General features: G+C 47.4%; 1 protein-coding gene across 1 annotated transcript; it reads left to right on the top strand.

The window, feature by feature from the left end:
• Positions 1-796: 796 nt before the first annotated feature.
• Positions 797-22,017, top strand: LOC125751550 (solute carrier organic anion transporter family member 3A1-like). The gene is made up of 10 exons (XM_049030522.1): positions 797-1,468; positions 6,885-7,350; positions 17,064-17,162; positions 17,648-17,920; positions 18,637-18,801; positions 18,880-19,078; positions 19,315-19,450; positions 20,037-20,209; positions 20,523-20,587; positions 21,255-22,017. The coding sequence occupies exons 1-10, from the start codon at positions 1,313-1,315 to the stop codon at positions 21,629-21,631; spliced, it is 2,109 nt and encodes a 702-aa protein (XP_048886479.1). The 5' UTR covers positions 797-1,312; the 3' UTR covers positions 21,632-22,017.
• Positions 22,018-23,713: the final 1,696 nt, after the last annotated feature.

The raw sequence follows: 23,713 nt of genomic DNA on the forward strand, positions 1-23,713 counted from the left end.
CCATACATCCTTTGATAGCCCCCCCACAACCATGACCAGGATAAGTAACTAGAACATGGATTGATGTGTACTCAATATTCAATAATATCCAATTTCTTCTCAGAATAGTGGTGCATTCAGTCACCAAATCTCCAGATCATTAAAAGTCCTTAAAAAGTTATGCCTCTCATTAAACACTTTATGACCAGTTGACCTACTTAGTTTAACTACTTCTAAGGTTGCCCACGTGTCAGTAATAAGTCAGGGCTCGGCGTCCGAAAGAATATGAATGATATATTTATCATGACGTGAGAAGTGTGCTATGGAGTGGTGTGGGCACCGCACGGCAATAACGGCCAATTCACTGCTTGAAAATAACAACTGCAGAGCATTTCAGCGCGACATCCATGCTTTATAAAGAGGACAATATGGAGTCCCTGTCTTCTCACATTTATTGAAAATAATGGGAACCGACTATCGTGCGGTTTCTCGACCGCTGCTTATTGACGTAGATCAAACGGTGATCGTGTTCAGTGTTCACGGTTTTAGGACATCGCAAATAATAGCTTCCAGATTAAAGTAAAAACCTTTTTATGGGATAGACTTCAATAATTACAGTACTGAAGCTACACAAGCCTGCTGTAGAGGCACATTTGTCCTAAAACAAACAGAAATAATAAGCAGAGAAACTCGTCAGCGGAAGAAACACGCATAAACACAAATATCTAATGCAGGAGTGCATTAGTTATATCTGAGCAGGAAGCTGAGATAAAGATTAGTCGCCGAGGTTAGGGATAAAGGAGACGCTTCCTGGCAGCCTGTGGTCCTGCTGCTGAGCGTTTGGTGCAGGCTGCACAGCGCCCCTGGCGGCAAGCTGGGGGAACGACAGTGCGGGCGTCCAGCATGTAGCGCTCATACCTTCAGCAACTTCTCATGTAAACGCCGAGCAGACACGGCTCCTACACAATCACGGGGCTCTTTGGAGGATGCACTTTTCCCCCGAAAAAAATGCCGCTCTTCAAAAAAAAGCGGCGTCCTCCACTCTCCGGTATCAGCAAGAAGCGCAGTGAGGAGATGTCAGGTCCTGCGTTGCTGCTTATTTGCCGTCGGGGCGACAATGTCTAGAAGCTGCCAAGGAACGGAGGTCTATTAACTGCCTATAAAACTGCAGTTATAGCTGCTGGCTGCGGGATGTGCACGGTTAGGGTGGAAAGGGGGTGAAGAGGAATAAGCGGCCGGCCGCGGGATGCGCTGAACGCGGGGCAGAGACCAACCCTGCGCCGTCATCTCTGTACTTTACAACATTAAGCAGAAGCAAACGCCATATAAAAGCATGCAGCTGAAGGATGAGAGGTGTCCGGAGAGGAGTAGCGGGGACAGTCAGCGGGATGACGACCATAAGAAATCATCTTGCTTCTCAAATATAAAGATATTTCTGGTGTCGGAATGTGCGCTGATGCTGGCGCAGGGCACGGTTGGGGCATACCTGGTGAGTGTGTCTTTCCCCTCATGTTTGCATGCTCTGCATATCCCTTTTAGGGCTGTTTTTTGTGGCATGCCTTATGACTTGGCGAAACGTAAACGCGGATGGTTGCTGATGCAAGTCCTTAGTCTAACCGCATCATCGGCATGCCAAGGAACTTGGGATAAGATTTAATGCCGCTTTTCCGTCCTCCAGCTGCGGCTCGGACGCCGGTCGATTCATCCCCGTCCACCGCGACCTGCAGGCTGCGCAGTTTTGGCTCCTGCGGGAATGTTGCGTGACCATTGCGGGGAGTCAAAGTGACGCGTCTTGGGTTAAATGTGCTGTCGGATGCGGTGTTTCACCACGCATTAAACTTTATATACCCGTTTTTCTTGTAGATTAAGGGCTGTTATTGCAAGGTGTTCTGCGCGAAGCATGCCTTTAATTTTCCTTGTTTCATAATTTCTTTCTTTATATACGACGAAATGTTGCGGTGTTTATGTCGTATAACTGCGAGGGTCCTGTAAAGTTCACCTAAGCGCGGTTTTATATAACATAGCATGAATTTTTTTTATATATATATGTTTCGCAAGAAGTGCTTGGAAAGTGTCCGGTAAATGGTAGATTTTTGTTTTACCACTAAAACATTTCACTTGAATCACATACAGCCTGTGTGCCTTTCTTTCTGTACCCCCACCTGCCTATCAACTATCTACTGAAGAAACATGTTTTAAACATGTTAAACAGCAAAGTCGTAGGTTTGGTTTCATCATTGGTAGGAACCAAATCAGTCACCTAAACAGACAGGGTACTTCCACAATATTGGTAGTGACATTTCCTTACCGTCCATATCCAAATGTATGTCCTTGTTAATGAGTGCCATTGATATAAACGTACATTAGGCCTTTCAAACAGTATGTACGTTTTTAAAGAAATACGTCAGTATTACTGATGAAGACAAACAATTGGCTTCAAGTCAGACACATACAGTATAACTATCAGTTTTTTATTTATTCTTATATACGTATTTCTTAATATATACTAACACTATTTTTTTGTATATAACACACAGGATTCTGACTAAGGGAGCCACTTTGACCACAAGGAAATCTAGGTTGTTTTATGTCCGGATTATTATACTTAATTCTTACATTCCTGCACCAGGAATCACAGGGTACAAGGCAGGACAGCACTCTGCATGCCATGCCTGACCGTCTTAGGGCACATGTACTGCATGCCTTTTGGACCACAGGACGAACCCCACACGACATTCGGAGGCCAAGCTGACTGCCGCACACAGCAGGGATGTGCGCACCCCCATCGTGAAGAAACTCGCACCCCCACAATAACAGCATTCAAAGTCCCTATTACTTTCAAAGGTTATTCTGATTTGGGATTTGACCTTATTTGACAGGTTAATTTCAAGCTGTTTCAGAAGATGTCTTAAATATTTATTTCTTTTTCCTTTCCTTTATTCTCTTCCAGCTCTATTTCTTTTGAAGGAAAATGTTTTTATTTATATGTCCAGGAAAATGCAAAATAATTGTGACGTATTGTTCAGTTTGTTGAGCTGTTAGACTGGCACAGGCTGCTCGCAGATCCTTAAAAAGAAAAGTATTTATCTAATTTATATAAAAATGCCTTCATTTGTATTACAATGTCTAAAATGGCACAAACCTGGAAAATAATACTGATTTAACTGCAGTTTTCAGGATTGGTCCTTGTCCTGGCCCCTTCTGTATCTCAGTTCCCCATTTGCCCAGCAGGTGTCGCTGGCCATCCCGTTTGGTCTTGCCTCCTAAGGTGCTCTCCTGTTCCTTGTGGGTCCTATTTTTTCTTGGTTTATCTATCATTTTTCTTTGCAGAGAGAGGGATGGACACAATCTTCCATAGCTTGACTGAGAAATTATCCCAAACTAGCCTGTAAATAACATCATCTATCAATTTTCAGTACTAGAAAGTGCAAATTCAACAAAAACTGTTTGGATGACACCAGTTTTGCATCTTGGTTGGATCCTGGTCTGGCCTACAAAGGCTAAACACAGCAACTGTGATGAAACTGAAAAGCTGCAAAGCTTTTTTCACCCTCCACCCAAATGTGTAGTAGGTTGGTAAATGATAGTTTTTTCTCCAAAACCGAGCACAGATGGACTAAGATATTTTGTCATGAGCTGAAACAGAGCCTAAGAGACCCAATGTCGGTCAAAACTCATTTTTGATGAAGTTACAGTGAAGTTACAGTGTCTTGCCTTTGTAATGCAGTATTAAAGATAATGACTATGTGGCTTATTTTACACTGCGAAGGAAATTCTTCAAACTCTGCCTAATGGAAGTCAGTGCTGTGGAAATCATACAGCGGGTGGCTGCAGAAAAACACCAACAATCTAAAGCAATCTGAAGCTGCCCTTAATTTTTGTTTTGAGTGCCATTAAAACGCCTTAAATCTAACCGGCCTAAACCGGCAGATGCTCTGTGGTAGATGCTTGCATCCAGTGGTTACATTTGGTTTGCAAATTTGTCATTTGGGTGCTTCCCGAAATCAAACCAAGGAGATTGGTCTGCACCTGGATCATTGGCCGGCTGGACATTTGCATGGTCCTGACAGCAGGTATCAGGTCCCTGTGTCCCTTTGATGACTTTTAGGGGCAGTTTCCCGTCTCTGCCCCCTATAGGTTGAGGAGTGTTGGTGTGACAGTAACTGACCAAACCGTTGTCCTAAGACATGATTCTCTAAAACCTGAGGCCTGATATACGTGATGGGACAGCAAGTCCTACATCACTAGTTTTAAGGATATTATATTATTTTACAGCCACCAGGAACCAAACCACCTGAGAACGTTCACAGCAGTGATACGTTTTCAGGATTAATGAACATTTCTAATATGTTTGATAGAATAGGTATGAAATACAGATTTTTCAGCTGTCTATAAGCGACGTCAAAACTTCTTATGACCACCAGCCACATTTTCCCCGATTCATTTATCAAGTTTTATCATTTATCAAAATGGATTAATGAACATCTGGAAATGTAAAATTAAGATCCATTTTAGAGGTGAATAGTAATCAGAGCCAGTATCTATTTTAAGCCTAAGAATATGATATGAAGCTGTAAGACAGGAAGCCATTTCATTAGGACTGTATCTCAAGAGGGCCTGTAAAGAGAGATGACTAACAGCCTGATTTGTGACACTGTTAAACTATTATCAGATCCTGAATCTGCACAGATGTGGTCAATGACAATCCATTTTATTGCTTTCAAAACAGAAAACGTAACTTTTACAATATATGCTCCTTTAATTTCTAAAAATATCTTCCAGAAATGATGTTGCCCCTGTGTCCGTATAGCTGGAGCGTTTAAAAGTGATGTTGTAATTCCTAGCAGATATCAACCACTGGCCGAGCAGGTCGGTTTCTGCTAGACCTAGTCGTCGTCTTTAGAGGGCGTTCAGCATTCTCCAGGAGAGACGTTTTCCTTTTGTGAAGTAGGGCTGAGACTCTAGTGTGGCGGGTCAGACTCCTGGGAACCATCCGGAAGTTTAGACCATATCGTAACAGTAAAGTGGGAGTCACCGTGAATGAGGTTATGGATTCACAAGGGATACAGGCTGGAGACACTGTGGTAGAGTAATGGGCAGTACATACCACAGTGATGCCTTGCAGCGCCACCTAGAGGCTCTGGCCTCAGCACAGCATGGGGGTGCTCTCACTAATGATGACCCCGGCGATAGTGAGACTGATTGGGAGGAGGCCATTTTCCTTGGATGAGTACTGCTGCACACTCGCGCCTCAGTTATCGATTAGGGATAACTGACCTGACTTTGAGTCTCTCACTCCTCATGGACTGAAATTAGCTAAATGAACACAGAGGGAGGAAAAGTCAAACGGTGCTTTTCAGAAAAGACACTGTGTACAGACGTAAAGCAGATCCCTCAGCTGAGTTTGGGTAGGGGTCGGTCCTTCATTTTGTCATTTTAATCAACAAGATTCATGCATAATGAAGGAAGCTAATTTAACAGAAACTGACAAGAGTTTTTAATGAGGAAAAAAATTGTAAATATGAATATTTAAATGAGGAGATTAAAATATTTATCATAATTTTAATGACAGTGGCACGATGACTCACTGGGTAGCACTGACTTCAAACCTCCAGATAAGTGGGTTCAAATCTGACCCCCCCCCCCCCCCCCCCCCGCCCGGTTTACCTGACTCTTTCCCCTGAATGTGTGCCCCATTTTGAGTTTCTAAGTGCCCCGTTTTTGATAACTGGCAATTAAGCACAATTTGGTTAATGGCCCTGGTTGGCCTCACCTCCCATTCAAGCACCTCCCCCTTGAAAAATCTATGCACGGCTCTGGAAGTTAGCGTGTTCTGCGTGTGTGGGTGGCTTTGCTCTGGTTGTTCCTGTTGATTCCTACACTATGACATAAGCTGTTCTGGTAAGCAGGTAACTTCTATTAAGCTCACTATGTTCCTGGCTGAAGCCTAACCCTGAGCCCAGGGCATTCTGGGTATGTTCTGAATCCGTGACCCTTTTTGAATAAACAGGTGCTTGCACGTTTTCCTGCTGTCAGTAATAACACAGATTCAGTCAGTACATGTGTTGTTTATATTTGCTTTTTAATTCTGCTATGTTTTAATAAGGCAGCAATGATATAGATGTAGAAAACCTCTGGGATCAGAATGCAACGGTCTGAATTTCAGTAAGATGCATAAAGTGTGATAATGTCGGAACTGATGAAAAGCAGCTAGAAAAAAAGCTATGCCTGCAAAGGAAAGTCTGCCTTTTGGAAAATAAGGTAGTAGCTGATTTTCGGAAATTGCTCGCTGAAGTATTTTTACGACCGTCTGTAGCTGTCATGTAATGGTCACGTTAATGGTTATGGTTCTGAGAGACACGGAGCGGATCCTGCGGATCTGCACAAATGTGGACGGAATTACAGTGTGTGGCTTTTAAGTGCTGTAAGTCCCTGGGAGTCTGCAGGGCCTCATTAATGTGTCCTTACAGAAATGGGGAAAGGCGTCGATCCACGGGCCTCCGGCTGGGGCGTTTACACCACACCTCCAGGGGAGGGACCTGGAGAAAAACGTCACCGTCGCGGCAGACTGACTGACTGTGGAGCACATTGCTCCTTCACATGCTTCCTGTCACCTTCCTTCAGCCCCCCCAGGTTCCCCCCACCTGGCCTGATGTCACTTCCTCGAGGCTGTCTGCCGCTCACATTGACCCCGTTTCAGCCCATTAACCCCTTTCTGGCACATTCCAGGCCGTCATTGCAAATAAGAAACTGTTCTACATGCTTTGCCTGGTAAAATAAAGGTTAATGAATGAATGAATGAATGAATGTATCCCCCCTCCTTCTCCCATCTGCTCTGCACGCTTCCCAGTACTGGGCCAGCTTCTGGCTCCTTCCCTGAGCTCTTGTTCCCTGCTGTCTTTCAGCTGAGCGTCTTGACCACTCTGGAGCGGCGGTTTAACCTGCAGAGCGCCGACGTGGGCGTCATCGCCAGCAGCTTCGAGATCGGCAACCTGCTGCTCATCCTATTCGTCAGTTACTTCGGGGCCCGGGCCCACCGGCCGCGGCTGATTGGCTGTGGCGGCATGGTCATGGCCCTGGGCGCCCTGCTGTCGGCCCTGCCCGAGTTCCTCAGCCACCAGTACCAGTACGAGGCGGGTGAGTCTTGGAGGACGGAGGAGGGCCGGGACCTTTGTTCCAATGCCTCGTCCCCCTGGACGGAAGGCTGGGACTCTGGCTATGCGTGTGGGAACAGAGCCAACACCAACATGATGTACCTGCTACTGATCGGGGCCCAGGTGCTGCTGGGAATCGGGGCCACCCCAGTACAGCCACTGGGCGTGTCCTACATCGACGACCATGTACGCAGGAAGGACTCGTCCCTCTACTTAGGTGAGTGAACTTCAGAGGCTCTTTGGAAATGTGTGCCCGGCATTGTGGGTAAGAGACGTTATCGGTCCCTCCCGTCATGTAATCCTACATGTCCCCTGCAGTTTTAATAACTGCCGTTATTAATAGACCATATGTGGTTTCTATTCATATGCAAATGTGTGATTTCTCAGTAAGTGTCGGGGGCTTTAATTGTTGATTTAAAGGGAAGTGGATCTGTTCTGTAACGGCTAAGCACAGGGCCCCACTAGGCTCACGTAAATGACCAGCTGTTTATTAAATTACATGCCTTTCTGTGAGGAATCTGTTTAGAGTGCTCTAACCTTGGCGTCAGCTTTCTGAGTGCCCTATAATATGATCCATCCGGCTTATAGACGTGTGTAAATATGCCCAAGTGAAGCAGCAGAGCTCTGTTTAGGGCCATCCCCGCCGGTTTAGGGCCATCCCCGCCACTTTTCCTCGTCCTGTCATGCTGCCGACATCATGACCCGCTGTGTATCCCTGTCATTCCGCGTCTCCGTAGGGCGATCACACACCCTCTAATGGGTCATTCTGAGAAAATATGGAGCAGGAAGACAGAAGGTGACCTGACTTCTGGGAAGGACTTATCGTCCCACATGAAATATATTATACAACTCTTAAAACTTCGAAACTTTTTCAGAAACCCTGTGAAATTGGTCCCATCCTCGCCATTAACAGAAATGTATTTTTCTGTATCACTACTGTCATTGACTTGTCATTGACCGAGTAATGTGTATTTTGATGTGATAGTTGTATTCCATGAATAATGTGGCTTAATTTGCAAAAATGTTATGGCCGTCTGTTTTCTGTCCACATAAATGTAATTTCCGTGGTGTGTAGGAGGCATGCAGGCCTCTTCTGGATACTGATGTATTCCTTCCGCCGAGGATGGGTGTGTGAGAAACGTGGCCTTATTTGATTGTGTGTCTTTTCTCGTTTTTCTTATTTACACACCCAAAGCGTTTCCATCCTCACTCTTCTAACATGTGCTGATCTCCCCAAAACGTAAATCTTTCTCCCGTCGCTGTCCGACACTTTTATCCAGACCTAACGCTGGGTGAGCGGTGAACCGCAAGTGTGGAAATCTGATAGCGAGGGGACACGTGTTGACGGCAGGCGTAACAGCAGCCGGATCTTTCACTGAGCGTCTCATGAACTTTGGGCAGAAGCGGCCAGTTCTGGTTCACCTGCAGTCATCAATCTCTCGTCTGTGGGGGCACGGGAGGAGAGGAAAAGGCAGCTAGATTACAGAAAATAATCCCCCCGCAAATCCACCATCTTTTCATCTCCGTAAAGGCACTGACATCCTGAGATTCGAGCCTGACAGAGTGTAGATGAAACATCACAGGCAATGCCTAAAACTGGCCTCCAGCATATTCTGTCTCCTTGGACTTAAGGGTGTTAAATATAGTTCACACAAGCAGACCAGTGTTATTTTTGGCTGATGTATGCAGTAAGATTCCCTGCATGGTACCGCAGACATCTGGATTTACATGCATTTGATTAGGCCTCACCTGGGAACGTCTCATCTAGTAGGTTTGCATCTTCATAGCATGACCCTGAGCAGGTCTGTCTTTCCATTTTTATCACATGATTGCCATGTAGTTGTGTACTGTGCCCTTCGCTTTAAAGCTGGTGTAATTAGCGATTGCTTTTGTTTTTTTCTAGATGTTATTATGTCCTTAGATGTTATGTCCTTAGAAAGATGAGAAGCTTAACATTTCTGATGAGACAGGTGGTTTAACCTGAAGGAATGTGTTTGATTGAACATGCCTAGAGTTCTCATTGATCAATATTCAGATCTATTCCATTGGTTCCCAGTAGCAGGCAAGTTAAATCAAATGCTGATAAACAGGTTAAATGTAGCTCTATTGTACTTCTGTGTGTCCGTTTGTCAGACAGTCTGTATGCCTTAAATTTCCCTTAATGTGATTGTATCTATGTGTGTGTGTGTGTACAAATGCATGCAAATGGTGACATGTACCAAAAACTCAAGTTGCACTTCCTAGTTTCCTGTGACATTATGTCAGATGAGGTGCATCGTGAGATGTGGCCGTGGTGGTGAATGGGGTTTCTGGTCCTGGCCCCAGGGACCCCTGTGCGTACTGGCCTGGCTTCCATTCCAGCGGAGATCGTAATTAATTAGTCCAGACGGAGCTGTTGATTGAGTGACTCACACTAGATCACGTTCCAGGCCTCGGAGCCCACCAGTAGTATTTTGGAGGGAATGTGAATTCAGGAAGAGCCAGGGTGTTACCACGGGCATGAGGACAGGCGTGGAAATGGGTGCTAACAGAGCGTTAGCGCTAGCATTACTCTGAGTGTTAGCACGAGCCTGATGACGGACGTGGAAATGGGCGCTAACAGCATTAGTGCTAGCGTTACCCTGGGTGTTAGCACAAGCCTGAAAACGGACGTGGAAATGAGCGCTAACAGAGCATTAGCGCTAGCGTTACCCTGGGTGTTAGCACAAGCCTGAAAACGGACGTGGAAATGAGCGCTAACAGAGCATTAGCGCTAGCGTTACCCTGGGTGTTAGCACAAGCCTGAAAACGGACGTGGAAATGAGCGCTAACAGAGCATTAGCGCTAGCGTTACCCTGGGTGTTAGCACGAGCCTAAGGACGGACGTGGAAATGAGCGCTAACAGAGCATTAGCGCTAGCGTTACCCTGGGTGTTAGCACAAGCCTGATGACGGACGTGGAAATGGGCGCTAACAGAGCGTTAGCGCTAGCATTACTCTGAGTGTTAGCACGAGCCTGATGACGGACGTGGAAATGGGCGCTAACAGCATTAGTGCTAGCGTTACCCTGGGTGTTAGCACAAGCCTGAAAACGGACGTGGAAATGAGCGCTAACAGAGCATTAGCGCTAGCGTTACCCTGGGTGTTAGCACGAGCCTAAGGACGGACGTGGAAATGAGCGCTAACAGAGCATTAGCGCTAGCGTTACCCTGGGTGTTAGCACAAGCCTAAGGACGGACGTGGAAATGGGCGCTAACAAAGCATTAGCGCTAGTGTTACCCTGAGTGTTAGCACAAGCCTAAGGACGGACGTGGAAATGGGCGCTAACAAAGCATTAGCGCTAGCGTTACTCTGAGTGTTAGCACAAGCCTGATGACGGACGTGGAAATGGGCGCTAACAAAGCATTAGCACTAGCGTTACCCTGGGTGTTAGCGCTGCAGTGGTGTGGTTTAGGCTTATCTTGCAGGAAACCCACAGGAAGAGGTGAAGAACGTGCAAAGCCCACACAGGCTGGAGCTGTGGGGCTTCACCTCCGTCTACCAAAAAGTGTTCAGTCCTCCTTAAAGATGCTCAGAATGCTGACGCTCCCTCCATCCCCTCCATCATACTCCACTAAGGTGTGCGGTTTGGTCTTGCTTACGGTGACTGTTTTGCTGTCTGTTAGCGCCAGTTCAGTTCACGCATACGCCCACCGTAGGCAGGCGACTTGAATCAAGCCCCTGTCACAGCTACGGCCAATGGCTCTGTGCCTTGGTCCCCATGCGAATGCTGGGCTCCTTCCAGCATGGGAAGCCAATGGTGCGCCGCATGCTCCGGGTGCCCGGCCACTCCTCCATCCCGCCAAGTCCATCTGCTCCCCAAAGCCTGCTTCGGTTGCTTTGGATTTGCCGCCTCCTCCAGACTGAAACAGCTGCCACAGCAGTAGAGAGTGCAGACGATCGGCGTCACCTTTGGCTTCTGATCCTCTGACCCCTGCTGGCCGAGCAGCCGGGGGTGTCTCAGCTGCACCCCACCGTTGGCGCCACCTACTGGCATCTTCCGTGTGGTTGAAGAAACTGCCACTATTCTTGTCCTGCAGAGCAGGGCAGAGAGGAAGGTATGACGAAGCCCACAGGATACATGCAGGCCTTCACTCTGCGTAACAACTGGGTCCCAACATATATTCACTCTGCACTTGCCTCCCATCTATTGTAGGGACATTTTTCATAGGTTTAAAGTTATGGGTCATTTCCTGTGTGTCACAGGATTACTGGGTCACTTACACCTTTTACTCTGATAATGAATGTTCAGTGGCCGCAGTGTGATATCAAGATGTGCAACAGTAGGATAAGCATGTCAGTGACGTAACAGATTGTTAAATATTGACACTTTTAACAGGAATCCGTGTATGTTTTCTTACTCATTTCTCAGGTCGCGTTGCAATGTTGTTTATTTTACATGGTCTTGAGTTTTAGGTTACAGTGGAAGACGTGTTTGTCAATAGACGCATGCCATATGTCAGTTTCCGGTCAGCCAATACAACAGCAGTCCAGTAATGACGGGTTCAGAGGGGTTCAAGAACAGGCCAGCACCCTGTATTACTGTGTCCTATGGGGCAGTAATGTTCGCATGTTCCAGTCGTATTTTTGCACCCCCTTGAGGTAGTTCGTGCAGCTCCTTTCATAATGCTGCACCCCTGTTCTGCTCAAGTCCATAATGATCATTCAGATGTCAGGAGAGCAGAGCACAGATGACCGAGGTTATTTGACCTCTGCATTGTGACCAGTGTTTTTCAGGCCATACCTCAGGGACACACCCAGAGTGGCAGCTGGGAGGGAGCAAAAACGTGGACTGTCCAGGGGACCCTGAGGATCGGGTTGAGAAACACTGCATTGGACAGAGATCTATCACCTAGAGATGGACACCAAAAGGTCCTTGTGCTTTGATTTATGGAAGGAATGTTTTTGGAGGTCAGGGCTAAGTGTGGGGACAGCAGTATTTCATTCACACGCAGTTTCAATAAACCCACCATTTCCCCATTAACCAGCTGCTATAAATCATGCCTTTGTCTCCCAAAAGTGCCCACTGCATTCGCATTCACAGGGTAGCCTATACTCTGAGGTTTACAGTAACAGTGAAAGGAGTTGATTCTTACAGTGTTGTTTAATTGTGAGGGGGTAACACTGCTGATTTTTAAAGTGTCAAAGTGCAAGGTTTCTGATATTAGAAATGTCACACTGATGAACTGCCACTAAATATTGACGTGAGGATTTTTACCGATCGATGGTGAGTCCCTTGAATTTTTTGGCATATGACTGATCTGACTGATTTGCTATCAGACATGACGTTGGTCCTTCCTCACCCACGATGCAACGGGGCACGAGAGCGGCTCTGGCGTAATTGATATCATTAAAAAACTAAGTTATGAATCACGGTGATAGGATCCTTTCCCACTGGTATCTAAACAAATTACAGAGAGACAATGAGAGCAGAGTCTAGCTGCCTGATTTAATTAAAGGCAAGATGTAGTGCAGAGAGCGTAACATATAGGATGTTTGAGGGCATAAGAGAAACACAGCAGAAACACGAATCACATGACTGGGACATGGAGGCTGCTTAAGGAAATGCGAATTACACAAGCGTGGCCTCTGCCTTTTAAGGTAGTCTGAAGAAGGGACCCATTGTAAACAGGAAACTGCTTCCCTGATGGTCAGCATCGAACAACACATTGTTTGTTTTCGAAGCAGTAACAGCCTTTTTGTGGCTTTTTGTGGTCTGTGTTACGAAACAGGATTTCTTGCTTAGCCAGATTTAAGGTATCCCAGTTTAAATGGACTTTATCTTTCTTCACGTACATTTAGGTCAGACCACCTTAAATCTGGCAGGTTGTCCGGCTAAGTAAGAAATTCCGCTTTGTGATATAGACTCCAGGTCTCTGTGGGCCGCTGGACGGTGGAGTGTGGAGATCCTCCCTGGGACCCCAGAAAAGACATGATAAGAAGATACTGGACAGCAGCTGTCTGGGGCGCCTCCAGCTGTCAGCTGAGGCCTCTCCTCCACCTGTAGGCCCGAGTGAGGATGTAGCTGCTTCTGTTCATCCCGGGAGAGACCTGTGGAGGACATGAGTCTAAACATAGCAGATCAGGACACGTCTGGCTGGCTGTCATGCTCTCCGGACAGCAGACTAAAATGGTCGCTCTGAGAGGGAGGGAACACACACCTGGGGGGTGGCGCGGGGGGTGTCTGTGACTGTGGAGGACACTAGGGACGTGAACTTTGATGGAGGCACTGCCGATGTCGGTGCTTTTTGATTCCTCCCCTAGCAGCAGTCCTCCTTTTCTGGATCGTTCCGGATCTGTGGGGAAACGGTGTTCCTCGGCCTCAGCATTTTGAAGCTCGTCTGGAACGCAGTGCGGTGTTTCTGCCCGAGCTTCAGTAGGACCGCAACATGCAGCCATGGGAGATGCAGGGTATGCAGGGAAAGACGACCTGCTTGCCCCGAGTCTGTACCATCCCACAACGCAGCACCTCAGCGGTCACCTACCATTGCGGTGCCTTTATTCCATAATGGTTCATTACTGGCGTACAGAAAACCACATCCCAGCAATATCTACAGCATCTTTGAACACTGTCTCTGAGATCATTTACAGCATTACTGAGGCGGGCAGCTCCAGGAGAGTGCAGCTGCACTACTGCAACCACTTCTGGAAATGCGGTGATGTGAGTCACATTTTCCATTCCTGGTTGTTAATTAGCAGCTGCGGGCAACATCCGCTGTGCCTGGCCGGTGCCTGGGGTCTGATGAGTTTAGGATCAGGATTAGGGCCAGTGAACCCCCCCCCTCTCAGCCCATGAGGTTGAGGGTTTCTCAGCTTCCCTATGTATATTTCACCTACCTTCTCTCATGGTCCCTGTTCTAATGCTAGCAGCCTTAAAAGCTTTTGTGAATTGCCTGCATACGTGTTGCTGTGTGTGATGCACCACAAAGGCACGGCTGTGACACGGTGGCCTCAGTGACCTCATGTGCCTCCAGCCCCTTTGATTGGCTGAAACCCGTCCAAGGTCTTGGTGTCCCTAAAACATGCTGATTAGTGCTCCTCTGGGAGGTATTTAGATTGAACTGCACACCACTGAAACAGCAATGAGTTTTATTACCTTCGGTTCTTTAGATTAATAAGGAAACCCCTTCCTGTCTCCCCTGCGTTTGGCGGGCTGGAGCCCCGCCCATTACTGCACTCTGATCTGGCTGAACCCATCATGGTCACATGTCTCCTGGCCCCCCATCAGCTGCTCTCTCTATAGAGGGACTTCCCACCGTACCCAGTCCTTCCTCAGAGCTGACAGAGCAGCCCCATAACTTCTATGTCTGTCTGACCATATCAGGCAGCCACTCTATCATTTGTCTGGATCTATTTGCTTGTTATATGTGACCCGAGTTATTGCATGTAAAAGCTCTCTACACTCCAGCAAACATGCCAAAGGAAATTCCGAAATCGAGTCCAGCTATTTGTTTCTGGTTGCTTTAGGTCGCTTCACGCAGTCCTTCCTTCCTCCGTATCGGGTGTCGCACACAGTTTCCCGCACTGACAAAGGGGCATTTCAGCCGCTCCCGGCTACTTTCTTCGATGCGATGAGCCTTCTCCGCTGCCTCATGCGGCTGTAAGCCATGCACCATGCAGAATGCGCCCTCTTGTGGCTGTGAATTACATAGGAATTTCATGGAGAGACCCCAGAATGGCGTAGGAGGGAGTTTGATATTGGTAGGGGTGGGGGTGGTGGTGGGGGTGGGGGGGGGGGGGGTGAGATAGAGAATCCAAATTAAATATTGGGAGGCACATGGTGTGGTTTGTTCACCCCTGCCAGCAGGAATCGGTATGCTTCAGGTATCTGGTGCAATATAGATGAAATATAAATGTATATTTGTGGCTTCTAGGTGTGGTATATAGGGTGGTGATGGCAGTGATATGTCCTGTGTCCTGAGCTGAACTCCGTAACACCAACGGACACCACTAATCAGCAGAGCAGATGTCCGGCAAGTGAAGAATCCACCCTCCTCATAATTTCACTCCAAGGCGTCATTTTCTTCATATTTGGAACTAAAGGAGGAGTGTCTTCTCATAGGGGATCCCTCTTAAAATAGACGACGTTCCCCAACCCCCTTTAATGCTCGCCTGTGTGATGTCGCCAACACACATAAATCCTGCAGCCCCCACCTCTCCTCAAAATCTCTGTCGGGCTTCTTCACTTATGTCCTACGACGAGCTGCCCCGCAAGGTCAGGGGAATTATAACTAAGTGACCATCAGAAGCGGCTCCTCGACCGGTTTGCTCGCCTACGAACGGTGAGGAGCTTTCCGCGTCCCATCTTCAGCTTTGTTTCGCTTCTTCGCGGACCGGGGTGTTCGAGACGGTGACTTTGACGAGATGAAGTCATATTGAGGTAGAGGGATATTTTTTGATAAACCTCATTAACGAGCACGTCAGACTGCCTCGGCTTCACCTTGCTGAACTTTTATGAGCTGCCTGCTGTAATCATTGTTATAGCAATCAACATACCATGACTTTAATTAATATTTCCTGAATGAGACCCCGTAAAATCTGGCAAAAAAAAACTAGCATTATGTAAGACTGCAAGATACTTCTCTAGGTTTTGTTAACGTTCATTTGTGGTAATGACTGAAACCCAGCCGGACTTCACTTCTCCAAGGGTAACCGGGGGAAATGGGAGTCACCTTGCTGAGGCCTGCTGACTCTGGCTGGTGTCAGGAATCTATAAATATTTTTTATATAATCCAGGCCCTGAAGAAGATGCTGGTAAAATACATTTATACATAATTTCATTTTTCTAAACAAAGTAAGACAGCATGACAAAAACTCCATTTCTGTCATGTTTTCTGTCTTTTTTGAGTGATGCAAATTAATCTTGTAGGGGTGTAATAGTATGCAAAATTCAAGGTTCGGTTTTGGATTCACGGATCGTTGCGATTCCGGTACAGCAGGGAAAACAGATTTTGTTTTGAAATGATTTATTATTCAAAATTCAAGCACCATTGTAAACCAAAGGCAGTAGATCTGAACGACAGAAACCTAAGAGACACTTAATTTCACATTGTGAAAATAAATATGTAAAGTCATTTTTCTAAATGGTAACACTTTACACAAGGGGGCACAAGTAACTCATTTGTTACTCAAGTACAAACCGTGAACAAATATAGTAACTGCATGAAAAGCATGAACTGTTGTGGTTGATTAATGATGAATAAACATGGGATCAGTATGCAACTAAGTTGGATAATTAATAGATAATTTAACAGTGTCCTACTACATTATTTATTTGTGCACCCTAAAGTAAAGTGTTGCCAATTTTTTTTTAAATATGACTTTATAACAATCATAATGAACTAAATCCCATGTCCCCTTCTACTGAGTATGGTCAGATATCTGTAGTGATAAACGGCCGTCTAGCCATAATTATGTTTTTTTTTTTTTGCTCGGTCTGAATTTCCTGGCAAGAGCATCTTTAATGCCACTGGGAGGCTGTTTCTGCTTTGCTCCAGTTGTACACACACTCCGATGATGTCTCAGATGAGTTAGCGTGTCAGATTTGTTTCCAGCAACATATCCGACGTCGGTATAGCAGAACCGGCAAACAGCCTTGGTCCTCTCAATTGCTGTCACTCCAGTGTTGTCATTTTTTGGCAACCCCCCCACAATGTACCCAAACTGTCGGTTATGACTGACTGTACCAGCGCTGGCCGTGACCCACTCGCAGTCACGATTAGCATAATGTTTTCCGTGCTGAGCATCTACCTGTGAAATTAGGTTCCGTCCATGTCAATAAATGTATTCATTCGTTTCACTGTGTGTACTGAACTAAAAATGATGTAATGAACTTTACATGAGGAATACTACGTGCGTCGATTCAGCCCGAAAATCTCCTGCAGTCTTAACGGCATGTATCAATGCGTTCCAGGCATCTTGTTCTCAACACTTGTCTTCGGCCCAGCTTGTGGTTTCATCCTGGGGTCCCTCTGCACCAAGATCTACGTGGATGCAGTCTTCATCGGCAGCAGTGAGTCTCTGTGTACGGCTGCGTCGTGTGTAGACGTGCCGTTACACTCTGTTTTCACACCTTCCTGCTGCCAGACACAGTCACTAAGCCCAGTGACAGACAGAAACTCTGCTTGTTGGCATCTAATCCCACAACACATGTTGTTTACATGGCAGGCACCTTTTCCAACCATAGTCTCACTGAATGTTCGCTGTTCCACTAGGATTTTAAACACGATATATACTTTAAAAATAGAATGTGTGCAACAATGGCGAAGCCGGCTAAATGCTGCAGCTTTAAATGCGCCGTAAACCCGCCTGCGCTCCCTGTGTCCCAGGACTGCTTGATTATTTAACGCTGTGAACAGCCAGGTGTGCCTCCAGCAGATATGAATAATTCACTGACTGGGCTGTTTCCCAGCCAGCCGAAGCTGTGTGAAGGTTACGTCTGTCTCGTGTGAGTTATCCGAGCACCGGGGCACGGTGAAAAGGCGCGGCTCTCCGCAGGCAGGCTGGACATCACCCCCGATGACCCCCGCTGGATCGGGGCCTGGTGGGGAGGCTTCATCCTGTGTGGGGTGCTGCTCTTCTCCTCCGCGCTGCCCATGTTCGGCTTCCCGCCGTCCCTGGTCGAGCACGAGGAAGTCGGCAGGTGCGACAGCGAGCGCGCCATGCTCCCGAGAGAGCCGTCCCAGGACTGCGAGGGAACCGGGCCCAGCAACGGTGTCCTGGGCCACCTGGAGGATAGAGACGGCCCGTCCTGCTGCGAACAGCTCAGAGGTGAGCGGGAGCGTCACAAGTACCAGGATAAAAATACCCTCACAAAACCCTTTCTCAGTACTTATAAAGATACTGCTTATGTTGTTGAGATGTTTAGCAACACCTATGGATCACACCATATAACTGCATCGTCCGCTCTTTTACATTATGCCCCTTCAGTTGTTAGGCGGGAAACCCCATTTCCTGCTGCTGGAGAACTGAACAGATTGCAGTCCCCTTGAAAAATAACCAAAGGACAGACGATACCATATTGTCTGTCTTAAAACCCAAGAGAGTAGCAATTCCCCTCTCTGTAATGGTGGTTTTATACAACACCGAGGCAAAATAAAGTGAGTGATGTTCGTAGCCAGTCCTCTAAATTCTCGGGTTTCTTTCTGGTTTCCTGTTTCACTGGATTTTTCTTACTATGTCTGCAGTGAGTTCCGATCGAAACAAGCTTACTGAAAATAGAAATCTGCAATTGACCTGTCCTAGTTGCTGCGTTTCCATTCATGATTTAAATGACTGCATGTACAACCATATATGGTTTCATTCTCAGGTCACTGTACGTCTGGTAAGATTTATACACAGTGGTAGGTCAGTAGCAGCAGAGGATTGTGGGAACAGAGCGATACCTCTGCCTGCCGTTATGCCTTCTTGATGTCGCAGGTGCGATGGTGTGAAATCACAGATATTATGAGTGTTTGGAGACTTCTGTCCTCACCCATTTTCTGCAGTGATTCCCATGGTGACCAGACACCTCCTATCCAACCCTGTCTTCACCTGCATCATCCTGGCCGCCTGCATGGAGATCGCCGTGGTCGCTGGCTTCGCTGCCTTCCTGGGGAAGTACCTGGAGCAGCAGTTCAACCTCACCACCTCATCAGCCAATCAGCTTCTTGGTTAGTTGCGCGTAATGGTGGTGTCGGGGTGATGTCGGAGCCGTGCCCTGGTCCGTGTCTGATCTTGCTGGTCCGTAGGCATGACCGCCATCCCCTGTGCCTGCCTGGGTATTTTCCTGGGGGGTCTGCTGGTGAAGAAGCTGAACCTCTCTGCCCTGGGGGCAGTGCGCATGGCCATGATGGTGAACCTAGCATCCACAGCGTGCTACGTCTCCTTCCTCTTCCTCGGCTGCGGCACGGGGCCCGTGGCCGGGGTGACTGTGGCTTACAACAACGAGTAAGGGCGTCATTTGGTACATACAGGGGAGACAAGAATCTGACCATATTTGGCACATGCTGCATGAATTTAACTCATTTTACCTTAATTTTGCGGCCCGAACAATTAATTTTCCAGGAGTTTGTATGTCACTGTGACTCATAGCTGAGCTTTATAACAAAAATCGTGAGTGAAAAGCGAACATCTGGAGAGACACAGAGAGCAGAGTCGTGCCTCAGACACCATGCCCTTGTCAGGAGCCTGCAGGCCGGCCGGAGACCGGAGGCGGCCTGCGTGGACAGCTGCGGATGTCACACGTCGTCTCTGAGCCCCGTGTGCGGCTCAGATGGGGTCACCTACCTGTCCGCCTGCTTCGCAGGCTGCACCCGAGCTGTGAGTACAGCCCCCTCGCCCCCCCCCCCCCAGGGTTCATGAACCAGACACATCCCGCTTTTATGCGGCAGTTTGCTTGCAGAACAGATAAGAAACAAACACTTGAAGTAAACCCCTGAAAATCCACTTTATATGCTGTTGTTCAACCCTTTTCTGGGGGGTGGTAATTCTGTTTATCCTCATTTCAGGTAAAATTTACATGTAACGTTCCAGCTGCCATTTTCCCAAGCTGGGCAAGCCCGATAAGTGAGGGGAGACTCCCCCGTGTTTGCGTTTCATTACCATAACAGAAGCGATGGCCATCACATCCTGGAGTGGCGCTCGACGTTTAATATCAGGCAGCCGGAGTAGTTTAATGCCAGTCTGTGCTTGTAATAGCTGCCCAGCGGGGACACCCTGAGTATTACTGCTAAAGCTTTCAGACTAAAACCCGTCGCTTGATTACCTCTGCAAGCTGCACCTTGATTGCCGACAATTCATTTTTTTGCGAGGCAGTTTAAAGGAAGTGATCTCCTTATGGTCGTCACCTTAGGTGAATAAGTTTAGTGACCTGCTATTAAATAGATCTCCGCCTCGTCTCCTGTAGAACCTGACGGGCTGTACTTGCATCGCCGGTCGCCGTGACGGCGGCACAGCCAGCCCAGGGAAGTGCCCCAGTCCCAGCTGCCAAGAGGCCTTCCTCATTTTCCTCTGCGTCATCTGTGCCTGCAGCATGATTGGCGCCATGGCCCAAACGCCTTCCGTCATCATCCTCATCCGGTAAATCATTGCACTGGATAAGGGGGGGGGAGGGGGTCTCCACAAAGGAACATGCCCACTCATGCACACAAACCCCCCTGTTGCTCCACAAACGGAGTGGTGAGCTAATGATGCAAAGGTCATGGGTTCAAATCCCTGCAAATGCATTAAAGTCACTTTGGATCAAAGCATGACTCAAAGCAGTAATTACGAAGGGTATCAGTTGCTCGTGTTTATATATGCACCTTAAGTATTAACCTCCCATCTTAGAAAGAATCTGAATCACTTCTGTGAAATGATGTTACAGTGTATCATCGTTGTTGTTTTTTTACAGGACGGTGAATCCGGAGCTAAAATCATACGCTCTTGGCGTGCTCTTCCTCCTCCTCAGGCTTCTTGGTAAGTCCCAGCTGCAGGCCACAGCCTGCTTATGCCCCACACACCCCTGTGTCGCCCCACACACCCCTGTGTCGCCCCACACACCCCTGTGTCGCCCCAAACACCCCTGTGTCACCCTATATACCCCTGTGTCGCCCCACACACCCCTGTGTCGCCCCACACACCCCTGTGTCGCCCCATAAACCTCTGTGTCGCCCCACACACCCCTGTGTCGCCCCATATACCCCTGTGTTGCCCCACACACCCCTGTGTCGCCCCACACACCCCTGTGTCACCCTATATACCCCTGTGTCACCCTATATACCCCTGTGTCGCCCTACACACCCCTGTGTTGCCCCATATACCCCTGTGTCGCCCCAAACACCCCTGTGTCGCCCCATATACCCCTGTGTCGCCCCAAACACCCCTGTGTCACCCTATATACCCCTGTGTTGCCCCACACACCCCTGTGTCACCCCAAACACCCCTGTGTCGCCCCATATACCCCTGTGTCGCCCCAAACACCCCTGTGTCGCCCCATATACCCCTGTGTCGCTGTCCCAGCCAGGGCAGGGCTGCTATCCTGCCTCTGCAGCGCTTTTTCACTTTCTCATCCATCCCTGTGAATTGTCTATCGATTCATTTCTTGGGGCAGCTGGCTTTCCTGACAGTAAGATGTGCTCTGTAGGGTTCATCCCGCCTCCACTCATCTTCGGCGCAGGGATCGACTCGACGTGCCTGTTCTGGAGCACCGTGTGCGGCGAGAAGGGGGCCTGCATGCTGTACGATAATGCGGTCTACAGGCAGCTGTACGTCAGCACCGCCATCGTCCTCAAGAGCATGGCCTTCCTGCTCTACTGCACCACCTGGTGGTGCCTGCGCAGGAACTACAAGAAGTACATCAAGAACCACGAGGGCTACCTCACCCCCACTGAGCTCTTCGCTTCCAACCTCACCCTGGACAATCTGGGCAGAGATATCGGCCAAAACGCAGCCAGCAGGACCAAGTTCATATACAATCTGCAGGACCACGAGTGGTGTGAGAACATGGAGTCTGTTTTATGAGGCGAAAGCGGAGCAGGGAGGCGGCCCACTCTGCATTCAGCCATTCGAGAAGATGATCATCAACTTTCTTTTTCCAAAGGAAGAACTTTTTAATAAAGAAGATGAATGTAATTTCACTTCCAGAAGATGAAAGATGTTCTGCTTAATGCTTCAAGTCCAGCCTATTAAGAGTTAAACGGCCTGTCGATATGGTTTGTTTGTAACTGAGCATCTCTTGGGTTAGTGGGCCACTAACCCAGGCACCTCCCAGCAAGGCTAGTATCCACGGTTACCAGTGGGTTTACATTTTTATTTACTTTCTTACTGATCACGTTTTTCTTTTTTCTGCTTTTTAAATATACATTATAGAGTATTTGTTTTGATGCAGATTTATGTACATTTTTAATTAAGGCTGTCTTAACATTAGAATTTTCACTATTAAAGATTTTGTAATAAACTTCACCGAGTCTTATTGCTTTATTATGGTGAAATTAGCACATTCTTCGGAACATTGACGACTGTTTATCTCCATTAAGAATCAATCAATAAATCTGCCAAATGCTTCGAACAAACGTACCTCTTTAAAATGGCAAAGCCGCTCAATAATTAGTGCTCCAAATCATAATTAGTGCTTCTAATCAGGAAGGAATAAACAAGGCTGCTCGTAGACAACAGAATGAATATCATTTGTTCACACTTTCTCCCCTGAGTTCCCTGGGGGGGCTTGTTTTGGTGGGGGGGGGAGGGGGGGGGCAAACTTTTTTCTTCAACCTGGCTGCAGTAATGCTTCAGGGAGCAAAACACGTTGCGAGCAGAGACTTCAAAACTAGTTCGCTCTGCAGTGAAATGGAATTTCTGCCTGTGGAGACGCCTTAAAGGTGCTGCTGTGAATATTTTATTTCATTTTTATGTGCAGCATTTTTCTTTTTATTGTCTTTAATTTGATATTCATACATTTATGGCATGAACACTTATGTGGGCCACAAATCTCCATAAAAAGACAACAATCGCCTCTAAGCAAAATGGAAAATAAAGTTTTATTGACGAGTTTCAAAAATTGTTGAATATGCCCTTACTTGACTGATAGTATAAATGTAAAAGGCTACATAAAGAGAACAGTATCATTAGTTAAATCAGGATTATGGTGAATATGAGGTTGAGTGCAGCTGTTAGGTAAAGCCAGGTTACTCTCTCCCTCCCTTTATTCCCTCCACACACTTACACAAGCTATCTGGCCAGCATGATGCACACAGAACCCAGTGCGGCGTTAATGTGCTATTCTGTAGCAGACAAGTCGCTCCTGTGTATGAAAGAGTCCATTAAAATGGTCCCGTCGGGGTATCGCTGGCAGTCCGCGGTGCCAGTCCACGGTGCCAGGCTGCTCTGTGCCTGCAGACAGTCAGCGATTCACCGACTGGAACACGACATTCAAATTTGGTACGTTTGCAGAGGCGGGAGGCAAGGCTTTCAGCCCAGTTCTCATTTGAGTTTTCATTCATTATGCCCAATTTTTCCATGCAGTCATCCATTGAATCCAGGTAAACAGAAAACATGAGCTATGTAGCACATGGAACAGCAGGTCCATCAAAGGCACTGTAGCTCTCATGCTAACAGCAATTTAGCAGCACAAACACACCCCCACAGCAGTTGTTTACAATGTAGGAGGAAACCCAGGTTCAAATCAAGGTGGGCAGGGGCGGACTGGCAACAAAAAGCAGCCCGGGAATTTGGGGGGGGCGTCCCTTTGATAAATTCTTCTGATCACAATCAACTAGTTGGCCAGCAATGAAATAAAGCACGATCCATTAATTAGCTCCTGCAATCAACCTGAAAACAGGTTGAAGATCAACGAACGGGTTGGGCACCCCTGGTATTTATGCTCTATAATGTCGGGCTTGGGGTAGGCAGACCGGCCCAGACAAAACTGGCCCACCAAGAAAATTCCAGAACATTCCGATAGTCAGATCATACCTGAAGGTGGGAATGCATTCAAATACAACAACTCAGAGGTATGTGATGACACTACACTACCGTGTCACTCTATTCACATCTGCATTTGTGATCACCAGTATAGTGCATATGCTGTGACCAGCTTTACATTGG

Source organism: Brienomyrus brachyistius, chromosome 11 (assembly GCF_023856365.1).
Source record: "Brienomyrus brachyistius isolate T26 chromosome 11, BBRACH_0.4, whole genome shotgun sequence".
Taxonomy (NCBI): Eukaryota; Metazoa; Chordata; class Actinopteri; order Osteoglossiformes; family Mormyridae; genus Brienomyrus; species Brienomyrus brachyistius.